Source organism: Dasypus novemcinctus, chromosome 12 (genome assembly GCF_030445035.2).
Source record: "Dasypus novemcinctus isolate mDasNov1 chromosome 12, mDasNov1.1.hap2, whole genome shotgun sequence".
NCBI classification, from domain to species: domain Eukaryota; kingdom Metazoa; phylum Chordata; class Mammalia; order Cingulata; family Dasypodidae; genus Dasypus; species Dasypus novemcinctus.
The window spans coordinates 101,378,890-101,396,567 of NC_080684.1; the positions used below are offsets into that span (position 1 = coordinate 101,378,890).

Sequence of the window (17,678 nt, forward strand, 5' to 3'; positions counted from 1 at the left end):
AGACACAGGCCTGGAGCAGAACCCCTAGCTGTTCCAGAAGCAGATGCTCCCACAGAATGTGCAGTGACTAGCTAAGTATGTGCACACATGTGCAATTCCAGTCTTAACAGAGATGAGGTGTTCACTTTGGGCAGCACATATACTAAAAATTGGAACGATACAGAGATCAGCATGGCCCCTGCACAAGGATGACAAGGAAATTTGTGAAGCATTCCATTTTTTTTACCGGAATTCATTACCCCCAACACCTGGTCTGAGCTGAGAGGTCTGCCAAAGAGCACCATCTGCTGGCCAGACCACAAAAAGTGCATGAAAAAGGAAAAATAATGAATAGATAAAAGAGGTGCCTTTACTGCCACCCTCAACAAGGCCTGTGGAACCTGGCTTGCACCCCATTACTGGGTCCTTAGGCCTGGTCTGAGCAGTAAAACGGGCAATCCTAAATATTTAGAACAACTTGAACCAAGAGTCAAAGAACAGTGGTGGCCCACAGCTACTTAACAGGAAATCCTTAAGTAAGAGAGATAAAGTGAACATCAGAGTAAACTCAGCATCAGAATTAGATGCCTAGGAAACGGATGTGGCTCAAGCAGTTGAGCTCCCATTTACCATATGGGAGGTCCAGGGTTCGATGCCCTGGGCCTCCTGGTGAAGGCAAACTGGCCCATGTGCCAAGCTGGCTGGCACAGGAGTGCCACCCGGCGCAGGAATGTCGCCCCGCGCAGGAGTGCCGGCCAATGTGGAGGGAAGGTGCAGCAAGACGATGCAACGAGAGACACAGAGGAGAGACAATGAGAAGATGTAGCAGAACAGGGAGCTGTGGTGGTGCAAGAGAATGGTCACTTCTTTCCCACTCCAGAGGGTCCCAGGATCAGTTCCTGGAGCCGCCTAATGAGAATACAAGCAGACATAAAGTATCTATGCACCTAACCAGGGTGCCCCAAAATACATGAGACAAACTCTGGCAAAACTGAAAGGAGAAATAGACATCTCTACAATAATAGTTGGGGACTTCAATACAACACTTACATCAATAGTTAGAACAATTAGACAGAAGATCATCAAGGAAACCGAGAACTTGAACAATATGATAAACAAACCAGACCTGACAAATGTATACAGAATACCTACCCCAAATCAGCAGGTTATACATTCTCAAGTGCTCATGGATCTTTCTCCAGGATAGACCAAATGTTGGGCCACAACACAGCTCTCAATAAATTCAAGAAGACTGAAATTACACAAAGCACCTCCTCTGATCATAATGGAATGACTGAAAATCAGTAATAGGTGGGAAAAGGGGAAATTTTAAAACATATGGAGGCTAAACAACACACTCAAACAATAAGTGGGTCAAAAAAAAATTGCTGAAAAAATGAGTAGATATCTCAAGACAAATGGTAACAAAAACACAACATATCAAAACTCAAAGGATACAGTGAAGACAGTGCTGAGAAGGAAATTTATAGCCCCAAATGCCTACATTAAAAAAGAAAGAGCTAAAAATTAAAGAACTAACTGAACTGGGAAAACTAGAAAAGAACAGTAAACCAATCCCAAAGCAAGCAGAAATAACAAAGATTAGGGCAGAAGTAAATGAAATTTAAAATAATAATAAAAAACAAGAGAAAATCAACAAAACCAAAAGCTGGTTCTTTGAGAAAATCAATAAAATCAACAAACCCCTAGTAAGACTAAAAAAGAAAAAAAAAGAGAGAAGATGCAAATAAATAAAATCAGGAATGAAAGGGGGGCCTTATGACTGACCCTTCAGAAATAAAAAGGATCATAAGAGAATATTATGAGAAACCATATATCAACAAATTAGACAACGTAGATGAAATAGACAAATTTCTAGAAATGCACGAACCTCTATTGATGCTACAAGAAACATAGAAACTCTAAATAAACCAATCTCAAGCAAAGAGATCGAATCCATCATCAAAATTCTCCAAACAGAAAAGTCCAGGACCAGATGGCTGTCACAGGTGAATTATACCAAACATTTTGAGAAAAATAAAATACCAAATTCTATTTAAACTCTCCCAAAAAACTGAAGAGGGAATATTACCCAACACATTTTATGAAGCCGAGATCACCCTCCTAAAACCAAAGCCAGATAAAGACACTACAATAAAAGAAATTACAGACTGATCTCTGTAATGAATACAGATGCAAAAAATCTCAACAAAATATTTGCAAATTGAATCAAACAGCATATCGAAACAATTATACATCATGATCAAATGGATCTTATTCCTGGTGGTTCAACATAAAATCAATTAACATACCGAAGGGAAATAAAATACATGTTCATCTCAAATGATAAAGGCATTTCACAAAATGCTGTATCTTTCCTTGACAAATAAACTTCAAAGGATAGGTATAGGGAAGCAGATGTGGCTCAAGCAGCTTGGTGCCTGCCTACCACATGGGAGGTCCTGGGTTTGGTTTCCAGTGTCTCCTAAAGAAGACAAGTGTAGCAGGTTGATATAATTGATGAATTCCAAAAAGAAATATGGATTATACTTGTAATCTGATCTGTACCTGGGCATGATTGAGATATGATTAGGGTGTTGAGTCCCCACCTAGTCCCCACCCCTTGGTGGGTGGGGACTCACAGATAAAAGGCATGGCAAAGAACAGAGTTGAGGGTTTCTGATGTTGAAGTTTTGGTGCTGGAGTTTGATGCTGAAGACTTCAGCTGGAGCTCCGGGAAGTAAGCTCGCAAGGAAAGAGAAGCCAGGCCCAGGAAGGAAGGAAGCTTGAACCCAGAAAAAAGCAAGCCCCAGGAACGTAGGAACCCAGGAAGCCTGAACCCTTGCAGATGTTGGCAGGCATCTTGCTCCAAATAGACTTTGGTGAGGGAAGTAACATCCTTTATGGGCTGGTATCTGTAAGGTCCTACCCCAAATAAATGCCTTTTATAAAAACCAACCAATTTCTGGTATTTTGCATCAGCACCTCTTTGGCTGACTAATACAACAAGCAAGACAACAAGATGACATGACGGGCCAGTGTGGCAAGCTAATGCAACAAGATGACACAACGAGGAATCACAATGAGGAAAATACAATGAGAGACATAAAAAGCAGAGAGAGGATGTAGTTCAAGTCACTGGGCACTTCCCTCCCACATGGGAGGTTCCAGGTTTGGTTCTTGGTGTCTCCTAAAAAGAAGACAAGCAGATACCCCACACAATGAACACACACAGAGAGCAGACAGCAAGCACAAACAATGGGAAGTAGGAGGAGAAAGAAATAAAACAAATCTTAAAAAAAAAAAAAAAAGGTATGGAAGGAAAGTTCCTCATCAGAGTAAAGGAAATGTATGAAATCCACAACCAACATCATATCCAATGGGGAGAGGTTGAAAGCTTTCCCTCTAAGATCAGGAACAAGACAAGGATGCCCACCATCACACACACAAAGCCAAAGCTCATTCATGGTGGGGTGCAGTCACCTTCAGCCACAGAGGTCTGACAGATGTGCTGGTCGCTCCTTTACATAGCCCTTTATTTAAAAAAACCAACCCGCGACAGGCCAGTCCCCCAGGGGCCGGCCTCCTCTCCCAATCCCCTGAGCCCTCCTTGACCCCTTTCTCTGGCAACTTCATGAGCCATGCCATTGGTAGGTCTGGAGTCAGAAGTGCTATTACCTGCTGGGCTATCAGCACAGAACTCTTGGGCCCCAGGTGCAGCAGCTTCTCAGGAGAAGGGAAGGCAAGGAAGGTAGAGACGTCAGGAGGCGGGGAGGACAGCAGAGCTGGTTCCTGAGAAAGAGGTAGCATGAGTGGCTCTGGAGAGTTCCGAATCCCCGACTCTTCATACACACTGCACCCAGGCCCACACTCCTCACTCTAGCCAGTCAAGGCTCAAAGTCCAGAACTCATCGCCCCCCTACTCAGCTGTTCCCCAAGGTGGGACCCCAGTGCTGGCCCTGGCTGGCTCCTAGTCCAGGAGCCCAGGGGGTGGGGGTGGGTAGCCATCTCTCTAGGACTCTTGAGAGTCTGGCGCTGTTGAGGGGGTCCTCAGCATGACACACAATACCCCAGAAACATCTCAGGGCATGGGGGCTGAACTAAAACTCACCAGGAACTAGAGTTTAGCCTGATAAGCACTGCTAACAAGCACCAGAGGCACCTAGAGAAAAACCTGCATTTGAGAAACGCCTAGCCACAGCCACTTGCTTAACTGCCTCCATTAACTAGAGTAGCAGCCAAATCCCACCTGAGTGTAGGAGTCTTAGTCCATCCCACCCGCAGTTCTCCGGGGGCTTCACTTGGGAACCTCCGAGAGAATATGAACGCCTGACCTGGAGGCACGGTGGCCCTGACTCCACCAGCTCTCCTGGCCAGGCTAGGTCACAGGCCCAGCCACCGCCTCCAGAATGGGGGACTGTCACAAAGGGCCATCAAGGAATCCACTGGCAGGTGGGAAAAACAAAGCAGAATTTCTATTTATACTTGTTTTATGTCACCCTTTTTTTTTAAAGAAATAATCAGGTATATTCTATAATATACATAATGTAGCTCTATTATATATGTTACAATCATATTGTAACTTACAAATGAATATATTGGGTTAAATGTAATCCTAGGTAAAATGTAATTTCATTGGAGGTGATTTCCTTTTTTTCTTCATGGTAGAGAGCAGTCAAAAAAGTGTGCGACCGCTGCGCCCTCCCCGCCGCCCCCTGGAAGGTGTCCCAGGGCTTCCTACGGAGGGGACCAGGCTGTGATCCTGGCAAACGACAAGGAACTCACCCCACGGTTCGGGTCCAAAATGTTCCTTGAGGGTGTGGCCAGCCCGTCTCCTTGCCCTGGCTGCTGTGGCTCCTCTCCCTCTTCTTCCTCGTCCTCCTCCTCTTCCTCGTCCTCCTCTCCTTCCTCCTCCTCATCCTCCTCGTCCTCCTCACCCTCGTCATCACTGCAGAGGGGAGGTGGCTAAAGCAGACCCTCCCCACGCAGCGGCCACATTGGCTCAGGGGCCTGGAGGCTTGGGGGTGGGATGGCAGCTCCCAGGGGGGCTTGGGGACCTCCAGGGAGCACGCCGTCCATTGTTCGTCACCCAGGGAAGCCCAGGCTGTGGACACTTTAGAACCAGGTCCTGTCTCTGTTTCATGGAGTTGACAGAGGAAAGCAAGAAAAGTCTGCCTTCCACAGTTGGGGCCCAGGGCTTGGCAGAAGCACTTCCAGGTGGAGCTGCCCAAGGCCATACCACCCACATCTAACTGACACAGGAAGCCGTGATTGGCAGAGGGAGGCAGAGGGAGAGCTGGGGGTGGTTCTGTCCCCTGGAGAAAGGTTGTTCCATTTCCCCTGGACCTGTCTTTGACCCGCACCTTCCCCCCAGCAGTTGCCAGCAGCAGTCCAGGGTGTAGCTCTGAAGAGACGAGACTGAGTATCTGGCAAGTGCGTGAGGCTGATGTGGAAATTCGAGGGGCACGGAGACCGGTGCCAATGGCCCGACGTGCTCCAAGCAGGAAGGAGCATGGCTCGCCTGCCGCCCCAGCCCTGCCTCCACGCGGGCTCTGCAAGTCCAGAGTCCCTGCTCTGCTGCATCCATCGCAGCAGCCTCTTCACTGGATCATTCCCTTCTGCAGCCCCGAGAAAGCTCAAGGGCCAACGTTTACTTCTAGAAACAATCCCAAGGCCCCACCTCCTCCTACATGCACTCCCCTCACACCCCGACAGCTGCCCCTGCCTCTTCCTTCAAGATCAGGCCACTCTAAGGGGGGGACCATTCTCGGCCCCTTGTTCGATCCTTCATCAAGTGTAAGGTAACGGAGCTCCTCTGTTGCATTGATTCCTCTCTCCCGGGGGAGCAGAAACCTTCACTGCCTCCCTCTCACCTCCCTGAAGCCCAGCACACTGCCTGGCATGCCAGGGCCTCAACCAACAAGCACTGGACGAATAAGAGAAGAAATGAGTGAAGGAAGGGCCTGAACCCAGGGAGTTTGGGCCCCCTGCCCGGCGGTCCCCTACCTGAGGGACGCCAGCACCTCAGCCATGTTGAAGCCATCCAGCACCTCCTGCAGCTGCTCACAGCCTTCTTCGCCCAGCGTGTTGCCTGCTCACGGGGGTGCGGGGAACGGAGGGTCAGGCCGCGGCACCGGGGCCTCCCGCAGCGAGGCACGCCTAGGCCTGGGCCGCCCCACCCTGCCTACCATTGAGATCCAGCTTCTCCAGCTCGGCCTTGTCCCCCACGGCCTTGGCAACGGCCAGTGCAGCCTCTCTCTTGATTTCACAGAAAGACAAGTTCAGCTCCTAAAACAGAAGAGGACCGGGTGGGGGCAGGCAGAAAGCCAGGCCTGGAGACCAGGTCCTATTCTCAAGCTCTGCCATGAACTCTCCCTGGGTCTCAGTTTCCCCAAAAGGAAAGGGGAGGAAAGGGGAGGCTCTGTCCTCCAGCAGGGCAAGGTAATAGGGTAACAATTTAAAAAAAAAAACAACCACTATTTACCCAAAAATGTGCCAGGTGCTAAATATCTTCCTTTACTCTATGCTATAATGATGTACATCACTCTCCTCCCTGCATCTTAAATGAAGAAACCAAGGCTCAGAGAGGTAAAGAGACTGGCACAAACTCAGAGCCAGGAACTGGAAGAACGGGGATATGAAGCCGGCCCACTTGCCTTTATGCACGCACGCGCACACACTCTACCACCCACAGGCCGTGACCCCTGAGCACGGGGGAAGCCTGGGCCCCACAGGCAACGGAGAGAAGACGGCCAGGCTGGTACCTTCAGTTTGGGCAGGCCCCCGTGGACCGCGTCTGCGATGGCCATGGCACCCTTGGAGCGCACCAGGCAGTCCCCGAAGTTGATCCCCTCCACCTGCCGCAGGGTCTTCAGCGTCTGTGAGGAGGAAGCAAGGGCCCCGGGTGGGGCAGCAGGCCCCACAGTCCCACGCCAAGCCCAGAGAGCCTCGCCCCACACCAGCCACCACGGCCTCCCTTCTCGGCGGCCTGGCTTCCTCAGCCCTCCTCACCCCCCCTCCTGACCCTGCGCCCTCTGGCCCACCTCCCCCCCCCTACCCCCGGGCTCCGGCCAGGGACCTTGCCCTGAAGCATAAATCTGGCTGTGTCACACCCCGCCTTCAACTTCTCTATGGCTCCCTATTAGAGGAAACTCTCAGGCTGACAAGCTCACCAGGCCTTGCCCCTCTTCCCTCACCTCCTTCATCCCTCAAACACTTTGAAGCCTGTTAATCCCAAACCAGAGCCTGGGGGCCGCCCACATGCTGCCCATCCCCACCATCTAAAGCCTACTTGTCCTGTCCTCCTCGGCCACAACATGCCCTCTCCCAACAAGCGCCTGAAGGCTCACAGAATGTCCATCCTGTTTGCTCCCAACAAAGCCCTCAGCAGTCTGCTACCGCTCTACAGCGGTCCAGGCTTCCGGGGAGCACGGGGCCCCTGGAGGCTCTGATGGAAGCCCATTCCCCTGGAGACGCTGCCCTCAGAGCCCTGCACTGCCACTGATTTAGCGCTTCCTCCCCTCCTCAAACTAGGATCTCCTTGAATGCGGAAGCTTCAATTCAACTCGGCATGGCCCGCTCTAGGTGGAAGACTGGTAATGCTGCTGAATGGATGAGGAAGAGATGGCAGGCCCGTCCTGTGCCATCTCTGAGGACAAAACTGGCGCCAGCAGCTGGGGTTACAAGGAGGGTAAGGGCCAGGCGAACACTCAGAGCTGCCCCAGAAGGGCACAAACGACCTCGACATAGGACCCTGTTCTGGAAACCTTCACGTTGGTGGACCCAGAGGGTGCACCAGGTGGGGCACAGGGAGGAGCCACCTGCTACGGAAGCCCCAAGTCTGCGGGGCCCAGATCCAACCCCCCCCACGCCCACCTCACCTCGGCCATGGCCACGGCCCCCTTTTCGGTGAAGGTGTTGTCGTTCAGGTTGATGACCCGCAGCAGGGGGTTGATGGCGAAGGCCTTGGCCAGGGCCGTGATGCCGGGGTGATTGATCCCATTCTGTGGCATGTGTACCTCCTCCAGAGTCCTGATGATCTGTGAGGGCAGGAGGGGGCAGCCTGAGGGGCTGGTCGAGCATGCAACCGTGCACACACATGGCAGGGACTCTGCCCGTGCTAGGGCGAGCTGACAGGCTCAGGGGGCTCAAGTGCCTGGCTCTCGGTCTCCCAGCTACGTGTCAAGGTTGGAATTCAGCCCACCTTGGTGCCCGGGAGGTCAGGATGGACAGAAACCTCTCACCCCAAAAGCTTCTGCCAAGGCAGTGGCTCCATCGTTCTCCAGACGATTTCTGCCAGCCACGAAGACCTTCAAGGCCAGCGGCTTGCCCTGGGCACTGGATTTCCGGTGACACTCAGTCAGAGCTGCTGCCAAGATCTGCGGGGAGAAAGGCAGGGGCCCAGCCCATGGGCAGGAGGCCCTCCTCCCAGCGGCAGTCACGGCCTCTCAACGAGCCTTCTGCTGCTCTTCCACCCAGGAAGGGACAGAGCCACACAGAAGCACAGCAGCCACACCTCCTGTGTGCCCAGCACCTTACAGTTTACAAAGGGCTTTTACATCTATCACTTCTCCTGGGGGACCTGACTTCAATCTAGAGCTGGGGAGCCTGAGACTACTGAGGGCAGGGAGAGGCCAATACTAGCTGTTCAACTGTAACCCAGGTTTGACAGTTTGAGGTTATTTTTGTGAATACTAAAAAGAGGAAGATTACATTTGCAAACTAATCTCTTCCTCTCAGTGTGACACCCGTTGATCATATAAAATTAAGTGAGGGACCCCTGATTAAGTTTACTTGATAAAATCATTTTAGGGCTTTTGATTCAACGTCAGGAAGGCGTGACTCAAGTTGAGTCCCCGCCCCCTTGACGGACTGATATAAATGGATACTCACTCAAGGAGACACACAGGACAGAACATTGTCATTCTGATCCTGCCATGTGACAGAAAGGAGAAGGCTCAAACAGCTGTCACCCTGGGAGAGATGGACCATTTGCTGAGAGCTACAGCTGTCCTTGGGAAGAGTCGAGACTGATACAGGAAGCCCTGAGAAACGAGCCCATGCCAGCCCATAGATGAGATCGGGAGAAGCTGGGCCCACGGAGTCTCCGAGGAAGAGGAAGCCTGAGGGGAGGCGAGGCCCAGCAAAAATGGCCACCATCTTCCTTCAACACATGGCAGCTGCCTCTGGTGAGAAACTACCTCTTACGGTACCTTGAGATGGACCTTCCACAGCCTTGGGGCTGTAAGCTTTTAAGCCAAATAAATCCCCTTTATAAAAGCCAACAGATTTCTGATACTTTGCACCTGCATCCCTTTGGCTAATACGCCAGACGCCAGGACCCGGGAGAAGTGTGTCAGTCAGACACTACACCCTCACAAGCCCTCCGCGGGGCAAGGGGAAGGGAGGAGCCAGAACCCAAACCTTCCAGTTCTCTTCACGCCCCACACGTCCAAGGGGAGGGCAAGGAGATCGTGGTCCAACTGCACCCATCTGACACGTGCCTGTGGCTGGGGAAAACCCTAAAATCCAGCTTGCCCTGTCCTTGGTCTGGTGCCAGGAGGTAGCTTCTATCCCAGGTGTACCAAGGGGCCAAGGGTTTACAAATGTTGACTGGCCGGTGGCAGTGAGAGCCCATTGGGAATGCAAAGATGCACCAGCAAGTGCATGTAAGAGAGACGACGTTTATGGGCGCCTAGCAGGTCCCAAGCACTCTCAGCAACGTGCTTCCACACCTTCTTAAGCTTTCCTGGGCGGCAGGCGGTATGAGCCATACTCTACCCGGGAGGAAGCTCGCTCAGAGATGCGAGCAGGCCAAGGTCACAGCAAAGGTGCAGCAGAGCCACGATTCGCAGTCAGGTTGTCTTGATTCGGTGCTCAGTGCAGAGGCGGCAGATTTCCACCACAGACCAGCCACTGAGGCTGTCTCCCAAGAGATGGCAAATAGCCTGGCTAGGCACCCCATTCTCCGCAGTTCCCCTCTAGGGCCACCTTGGTGAGGGGCTTGGTCCAGTCTGGGGACAGATTCTAGGTCCCCTGAACATAAATTAGCTTAAAAGCCTGGCCACACTTCACTTTCCTCTAAATCCGCTGCCCACCCCAGCCACCCCTGTTCTCATAGCACTTTGTACACAGGATGCACTTCAGACATACTGGCCGGAGGGGACAGATTCCAAAGGACCTGAAAGCCTTGGTTAAACACCTGGGCCCTGGTGCCCAGCTCCCGGGAGGTGCAGTTCAGTGAGGCCAGCACCCAACGGCCTTGTCAAACTGGTGGTGAGGGAGGCAACAGAGAAACAGCAAATCAAATTCCAGAGCTGAGCTGCCTGTGTTGTGGGGAGTGGGGCGGGAAGGGGTGGGGAGTGGGGCAGGAGGGGGGGGGAAGAGGGTGAACCCCCTAACTGCAGGGTTCCAAACTCTGTCTCCACTCAGCTCACCCACTCCAGACAACCCCTGGCCTGCTGCGGAAGCTCTTGGAGCCTCGGTTTCCTCAAAGCTAACAAGGCAGAGAGAAAGCACTGCCTTCCTTCAGAGACCGCTGTGCGGCAGCAACAAGGTGATGGACAAGGAGGACAGGGCAGCTGACAGCACTTTACAGGAACAATTCCTCAGGCTCGCCCACACAAGCCTACTCCAGCTTGGGCTGGCTCCATTTTCGGAGCTCATGGAAACATTTTTATGAGGTCTTAACACATGGGCAGCTCATTGCCCAACAGTAAGATTAGCAGCTGCCTGAGAGTGTGGCCCTTCTCAGCCCCATCGTCTCTCAGGCGGCCACTCTGGCTCCTCAGCCTGGGGCCCCACAAGCCTCACAGGCTCTTCCTGCCGGTCTGATGAAGGCTCAAATCCCACAGCCCTCAACGCTAGCTATGTGATCTGGGGCACCAACCCCACTCTCCCCACTCTCAAAGCCAAGTTTACTTGTCTGCCAAAATGGGGACGTCACCCACCTTTCAGTGCAGGTGGGAAAATTAGGCTAATGGACCTGGTGCATCTTCAAAGAGAAGATGGCCCCAGTCGGTGCTAGCTCTTGTGGCCCCAGCTACCCTTGTCTCTCTTGTTGAGCAGTGATCAGGGTGGGGTGGGGACAGGGACTCAGTGTTTCTCAATTCTGGGGCTGAAGGAGCTAGGATGGACCTAGAAGAGAACCACCATGGTCAGGGCTGGCAGCCCTGGACGCAGGTGCTGGGGGGAAAAGAGGCTCATTTCTATGGTGACCAGCCCAACTCGCTGACAGGACCTGGGGGCTGGGGAGGGAGGCCCCCAGGGCAAAGCCCTGGCCCATGACTGTCCTCGCTGGCGACAGCCTTCGTGTTTCTGCCATGCACATGCAAGTCCTGTGTTTTGCAGAGCCAGAAGGGCAAAGCACGGACATGGGACTGTCTCTGCATTGCCAAGGAGACACGAGACCTGGACGGTTGCTCGGCAGCCCCACTCCCACTGACTCCATCTCTAGCCCCCACTGGCTGCAGGTCTCTGGGGCTTTTCTCTTTAACACAGAACGCTGGCCAGCCAACCATTCCAGACGGTGGGTAGCCAAAGAACCCCACGTGAGGCGCTGGAGCGCATACTTCAGGTAGGTTTCAGACACGGGCAAATGCAGCAGGGGACAGGGTGTGGGTCACGGCGTGGGGAGGAGAGAGGCCAAGCACCCACCTTGCCGCCACCGACGCCCATGCCACAGTTGTTGAGCTTGAGCTCATGCAGGGTGAAGCAGGCCGAGCTCTTGAGCAGGGCCTCGAAGCCTCGCACGCCATCGGGCCCGAACGCGTTGTCACTCAGGTCCAGTTCCACCAGCTGGGCACCAGCTGTGATGAGTCCCTCCCCTAGTGAGATCTGGGCACAGAAGGAGTTCACGTCAGCTCACAGTCACCTGCCAGGTGCTACTTCTGTGCTAGCTCCAGGGCCCTGCCCTCAGGGGACACCCAGGCTAGTAGGGGATGGCAAGGATACAGACCGTTCCAATACAGAGTGGTCTGTATTACAGCCCCAGGATGGGGAAACCCTGAGAAGGCGCCTAACTCAGGTGGGGGCCTGGGGGCATCCGGGAATGCTTCCTGAAGGAGGTGGCATTTGAATTCAGTCTGGATGAAAGCCAGCCACCATGAAGCAATTCCAGGCAGCAGTAAACACATGTAGAGAGAGATGTGAGAAAGAGACAGCAGGCAGCGCACTGGGAGCAAGCACTCAGGAGACCCAGGAGAGGCTGGGGTGTGGGCTTGGCCGGAAGTGAGGGGTCAAAGCAGGCAAGAGCCTTAAATGCCAGGCCAAGAATTGTGGCCTTGAGCCTGAGCTCAATGGGCTCTGGAAGAACCTTCCCCTGAACCTGAAGGGGGGCATGGGGAGGCTAGAGGCAGAGCGCCCACCCAGGGGTGAGATGCAGCAGTCCAGACAGGCAGGCAAAGGGAGGGTGCCAACTGGGCAGTGGTGGTGGGAGGGACACAAGCGGCCTGGACATGGGGCAGTGGAATCTGCACAGGCGGGTGGCTCACAGGGTATGCAGGAGGGTGGGACACTGCAAATGCCTCCAGAGTTTGTGGTAGGCACTGAGCAGGGAGGGTGCCCTTCTCCGAGCCCCAGGCCAGGAGCAGATGTGGGGGAAGGTGCCTAGCTCTCCTGAGATGCTGAGGGCTGGGGCCCATGACTCCTCCCCACCCCCAGAGGAACGGGCAGGGAAGAGGCTCTGCCAGGGACTGCGGGCAGGAACAGCGCCAGGCACATTTGGAAAAGTAGCTTGTGGTAGGAGGAGCAGGGGAGGGGAGGCGCCTGTCCTCACCTGGGCCAAGGACTGTCCTCCCCCCAGTGGATAAACAAGGGCAGGACACAGGCTCTGGCCCGCTGCTGCCTGCGGGACCAAGCCCAGCCCCGGAGACCCGGCCCCGCTATCCAGCAGTGACAGCTGCCCATAACACTCTGTGCCACTCTAGTGACTCTGCATTTCATGTCATACCTGGCCCCCACCTCAAAGCCTCGTTCTCACCATTGGTGACATGGAGCCTGAAGAGATTAAACGCTAAAATTCAGGTAAGACAATCTGCACAGGAAGACTCCTAGAGCAAGCACCCTACAAGTTCTCATCACCCCTTTTCTAACTTGAAACCTTCCCACTTCCAGTCACCCAAGCAAGGCTGCCTAACTGTGTTGGGAAGCCGAGCTGCGTGTGGCTCCTGCTCACCTTTCGAGGCTGGATGTTAACATCACCACCTCGTGGGGCTTTCCTTGAACCCCACCCAGAGCTCTGCCCTCAGGGTCCCCATCACAACGCCTGGGACCCCAGATGACCCCGAGTTGTTTGCCAGCCTGGGGCTCCTTAGCTGTGAGGCTGGGCACAGGCATCCCTGGTGGCCCAGCACGAGCAGGGCAAGGGGCTCAGGGACCAGGCTAATGACTCCCAAGCACCTGTAGCACCCGGGGGCCGGCTGCGTGCCAGGCCCCACCCACTGCCCTCTGGCCCCAGGAAGGCCATGATCTGTGATATCCCCTGCTGTCCCCTTCCTGCACACATGCACACACGAGGAGCCGGGAGCCTAACCCAAGCCATCCGAGCCCAGGAATGGGGAGAGGGAAAATGAGGCAGAGGGAAGCCACCCACAAGGAGAACAAGAACCAATATAAAGAGAGTGATAGGAGAAGGGAGGGTCCAGAGAAAGATGGGACGGCCCCCACGGGCAGTGTGTAGACGGAGAAATCCCCGGGCATAGGGAAGGTGGGTGCGGGGAAAAGGAAGGAGGCCGTGCTGCGGACGAAGCCCAGTGCGAGGGAGCCGCGCAGCTCAGGAATGAGCCCTGGAAAGCCTGTCGCCACTGGTCTGCCTCCTGCCCCGGCCTTCGAGTCTCACGGGGTCCCCGAGTCCTTCGCTCTGCCCTGACAGGACACGGGACAGATGCCGTGCTTGCCTACCTGCTTCCCTTCCCACAGGCCTTATCTTAGTCTCCAGAAAGAACAAGGAGCAAGACCCGTCCTGGGAAGTCCCAAGGGGACGTAGGCCTGGGGGAGGGGGCACCTGCCCCCTTCACTCACCAGGGCTGGCGGGATCTCGGACCGCAGTCTCCCCGTGAACATGTCGCTCCAGTGGCATCGCTGTGGAAGGAGGAAGGAAAAGGAGCGTTAGCCAGAGACTCCTAGAGGTGGCCTCAGCCCAGCGGACAGCACACCAGCCTTGGGGGCTTAGAAACACAAATGTCACACATTTCTCAGCTTGGGCTCTGTCGAAGAAAAGCAGGACTGGCTCTGGCTAAAGCTGGTGGGACCCGGAGGCCCGCCCTCAAGCCAAGCAGCCCCCAAGGACGGGACCTGGGGTGGTGGTAACTCAGCAGAACTGTCTCATCTGTCCAACCCTCTGGTATTCCGGGGGTGGGGACTCCAGCTCAGAGAGCAGGGCCTGGCCCAGGCCCCATGGCAAGGCAGAGGTATGTTAATTTTTTTTTAAGTTTATTTTTTATTTATTTCTCTCTCTCCCCTTCCCCCATTGTCTGCTTTCTGTGTCCCTTTGCTGTGTGTTCTTCTGTGTCTGCTTGGATTCTTGTCAGTGGCACTGGGAATCTATGTCTCTTTTGGTTGCCTCATCTTATGTCAGCTCTCTGTGTGTACAGTGCCACTCCTGGGCAGGCTGTGCTTTTTTTGCGCAGGGCAGCTCTCCTTATGGGGCACACTCCTTGAGCATGAGGCTCCCCTACGCAGGGGACACCCCTGCGTGGCATGGCACTCCTTGCGCGCATCAGCACTGCGCATGGGCCAGCTCACCACACGGGTCAGGGAGCCCTGAGTTTGAACCCTGGACCTCCCATGTAGTAGGCGGATGCTCTATCTGTTGAGCCAAATCCGCTTCCCTCTTCATCTTGTTTCTTTAGGAGGCACGAGGAACCAAACCCAGGACCTCTGATGTGGGAGGGAGGCGCCTAATCACTTAAACCATCTCCATTCCCTGCTTTGTTGTCTCTCATTATGTTTTTCCTTTTGTGTCTCGTGTCATCTTGTCGTGTCAGCTTGCTGCACCTGCCCGTTGTGCCAGCTCACTGTCTTGCTCGTTTCCTTTAGGAGGCACTGGGAACCTCTGCTCCCTACTTTGCTGTGGCTCCCATTATGTTTTTCTTCTTATGTCTCTTGGTATGTCATCCTGTTGTGTCAGCTTGCCACGCCTGCCTGGCACACCAGCTTGCTGTCTTCTTAAGGAAGCACTAGAACCAAACCATGGCCTCCCGTGTGGTAGGCTGGAGCTCAATCACTTGACCCACATCCACTTCCCTTCTCTGTCTTTCTAAACAAAGGAGAGGCCTGAGGCTCAGAGCCTTTAGGTGGCAACACTGTCCAACTAGATAGCAACACTATTATATTACCTTTATTTTTAGTCGCTTTCTATTGATGGTAAGGAGTATTTGCTTTCCAATTACAGACATGACCTTGTTTGCTTTTAAACGAAATTATTTGAAAATGATCTGGTTAAACAAAACATCAGGTAAATACTGTTACAAAGGTGATGGCCACGAGAGGATCCTGGGCCTTGTGGGCCAGCCAAGTATGGTCTCTAGGCAAAGTCCCATCCCTTGACTCTGGCTGCTCTTCCCATCCCGGAAACACAAAACTCTGGCAGCTCCACCCTTCTCGGAGCCAGAACTGGGAAGGACAGGACACAGGGAAGCCACTTTCTTCTGAAGTTCCTAAAATTTAATAACTAAATACAAACCGTAAGTCCCAGGAAGTTGGTTTTTGTAAAGAAACTTTCCTTCCTACAAAGGAAATCACTCTAATAGACGTGGGGCCTTAGCTTGATGCTCTCACCAGCTAAGGGGCCTAGAGCCAGGAAGAGGTGGCCTGGCCTGAGTACGAGAGTCCCTTGCAACAGATGCTAGCATCGCACCTGGGAGCCTTGCAGCCCCACCTCGGAGGGCTGAGGGGCCAGCTGGTATGGGGGAGCACTGGGGCTCCAGGCCACTAGACCTGGGTGCCAACTCGAGCTGGAGGCTGCCCTCGCTAGCCTGTGCCCATGACTCTCCCTGCCCACCCTAGCAGCCTATCACTGAAATACCACTTTACGCTGCCATGACCTCTAAGCCAGCAGTGAACTGATATGAGCGTGGGCTCTGAGGTGGGTGCCAGGCCCGGCCTAGGCCTTACAAGATACACAACCCTGGACAAGTTATTCCTCCTTGTGGGCCTCAGGTTTCTCACCTGTCAGGACTGCACTTGTACACGTGTTACAACGAAGGGAGAGAACATCCTGTCTTGCACACTACCGTGTCCAGACCTCAAGGGGCCACGATTAAAGGCAGCTTGTGCCATGCCCCGGGCTCCTTTCCACAGGGTGAAGAGGCAGCAGAGGAAGGCCCAGGGCAGTGGGTGAGCCACTCCCGGTGCCGGGTCTGTTGGGTGACAGTACCTACCACATACAGCACCACCACTGGTCAGAGCCTCTCACCACCCAGGCCCTGCTCTGGCCCTCAAGGCCACCTGAGGGAGGAAGCGCTCCATGTCACGGAGGAGCCCAGACTCGGACCTGAGCCTAGTTCAAGGCCACATCAAAGGTCCTTCCTGCACCCCACAGCCGACAGGCCCAGGCCACATCTCCCCCGGTCCCTGGGGAGAGCTAGGTTCTTTGTTGGAAAACGTCCCAGCTGATGCTCAGGGGAAGGGCAGACCCCGGACGGGTGAGCAGAAACCATTGCAGCCTTGGCTGTTAGCCTGGCCGTGACCTTCCTGAGGAAACGAACATCAAGAGCCACTTCGTTTCTTCCCCAACTGCATGGGGGAGGGCCTTCCCAGGGCACATGTACTCTTTCCTCGCCTGGCCCACACCTCTGTATTATTCCCCTTTAGAAAGTGCCTCGGAAGAGTCACTGGACTTGAGGGTGGGAAATGTGGCTTGGCCACTTACTGGCATTAGGATCAGCCCCTCTGAGCCTTGGGTCCCTTAACCTATAAAATGGAGACCCAGTTTCTATTACCTGGGTGGCTGTGATTAAATGACATATGCAGAAGAGCCTAGCACAGGCCCAGCCCATGCACAGCCTGGACCCTCATGCCCTTCAGAGACCTGGGAATCCCAGGGGAAGGGGACATCCAGTGACACCCACCCCCAGACATTTTGGACACATGACCCTCTTCTCACAGGGCATCTTGAAGGACTGGCGTTCAGTGGAATGTCTGAGCCATGCTGGGATACAGGAATCTGAATCACCCTTGGTGTCAGCCATGGAAGGTCACCATTTGGAACTAATCTCCAAGAAAGAAGGTGCCAGGCAGCTGCAAGGAGAGCAGGGAGCTGGCAGCCTCTAGGGCAGCACCTACCCAATTGGCCACAACCCTTGAGCTGAGGCCACATTCTTCCTGGGCAGCCCACAGCTAATGGCGGAGTCTGGCACCACGAGACTCCTCCAAAGGGCGATCTCTGCTCCAGAGCTCCCTGCCAGGTGGGCTGGGTCCGTGAGAACTACAGCACAGGCTGAGGCTCTGGCTGCCCAATTCTGCCTCCTTCCCTTCTCAGAGGTATCAGGTGTACATCTGAGCTCCACTCACCCCCGGCCTCCACTAGTGTCTGCTTCCCAGAGGACGCAAATGGGCACCCCATGCAGGAAAGACAGAGCAAGAGGAGCCATTCGTACTGACTGCCAGCAAGGCAGAGACTTCGAAAGGAGCTGGCCACAGGCCGGGGTGGCGGTGGTGTGGGCTGAGGCTTGTCCCCCACTAGTCTGCATCTGCCCACC

General features: G+C 54.1%; 1 protein-coding gene and 1 non-coding gene across 5 annotated transcripts in view; one reads left to right on the plus strand and one right to left on the minus strand.

The window, feature by feature from the left end:
- The window catches only part of RANGAP1 (Ran GTPase activating protein 1), a 51,543-nt gene that overhangs the window by 13,369 nt on the left and 20,496 nt on the right, over positions 1 to 17,678 (minus strand). For all 4 annotated transcript variants that reach the window (XM_012521849.4, XM_071218720.1, XM_058309190.2 and 1 more), the window contains exons 4-12: positions 13,999 to 14,058; positions 11,635 to 11,814; positions 8,223 to 8,357; positions 7,860 to 8,018; positions 6,744 to 6,857; positions 6,168 to 6,267; positions 5,986 to 6,070; positions 4,765 to 4,927; positions 3,658 to 3,771 (exon numbers count right to left, since the gene is read on the minus strand). In XM_012521849.4, the coding sequence (XP_012377303.1) occupies positions 3,658 to 3,771; positions 4,765 to 4,927; positions 5,986 to 6,070; positions 6,168 to 6,267; positions 6,744 to 6,857; positions 7,860 to 8,018; positions 8,223 to 8,357; positions 11,635 to 11,814; positions 13,999 to 14,058 (1,110 nt within the window). The remainder of the gene's footprint in view (positions 1 to 3,657; positions 3,772 to 4,764; positions 4,928 to 5,985; positions 6,071 to 6,167; positions 6,268 to 6,743; positions 6,858 to 7,859; positions 8,019 to 8,222; positions 8,358 to 11,634; positions 11,815 to 13,998; positions 14,059 to 17,678) is intronic.
- Positions 118 to 223, plus strand: LOC111762105 (U6 spliceosomal RNA). Its single transcript, XR_002795309.1, has one exon. It is a non-coding gene; the product is annotated as a U6 spliceosomal RNA (small nuclear RNA).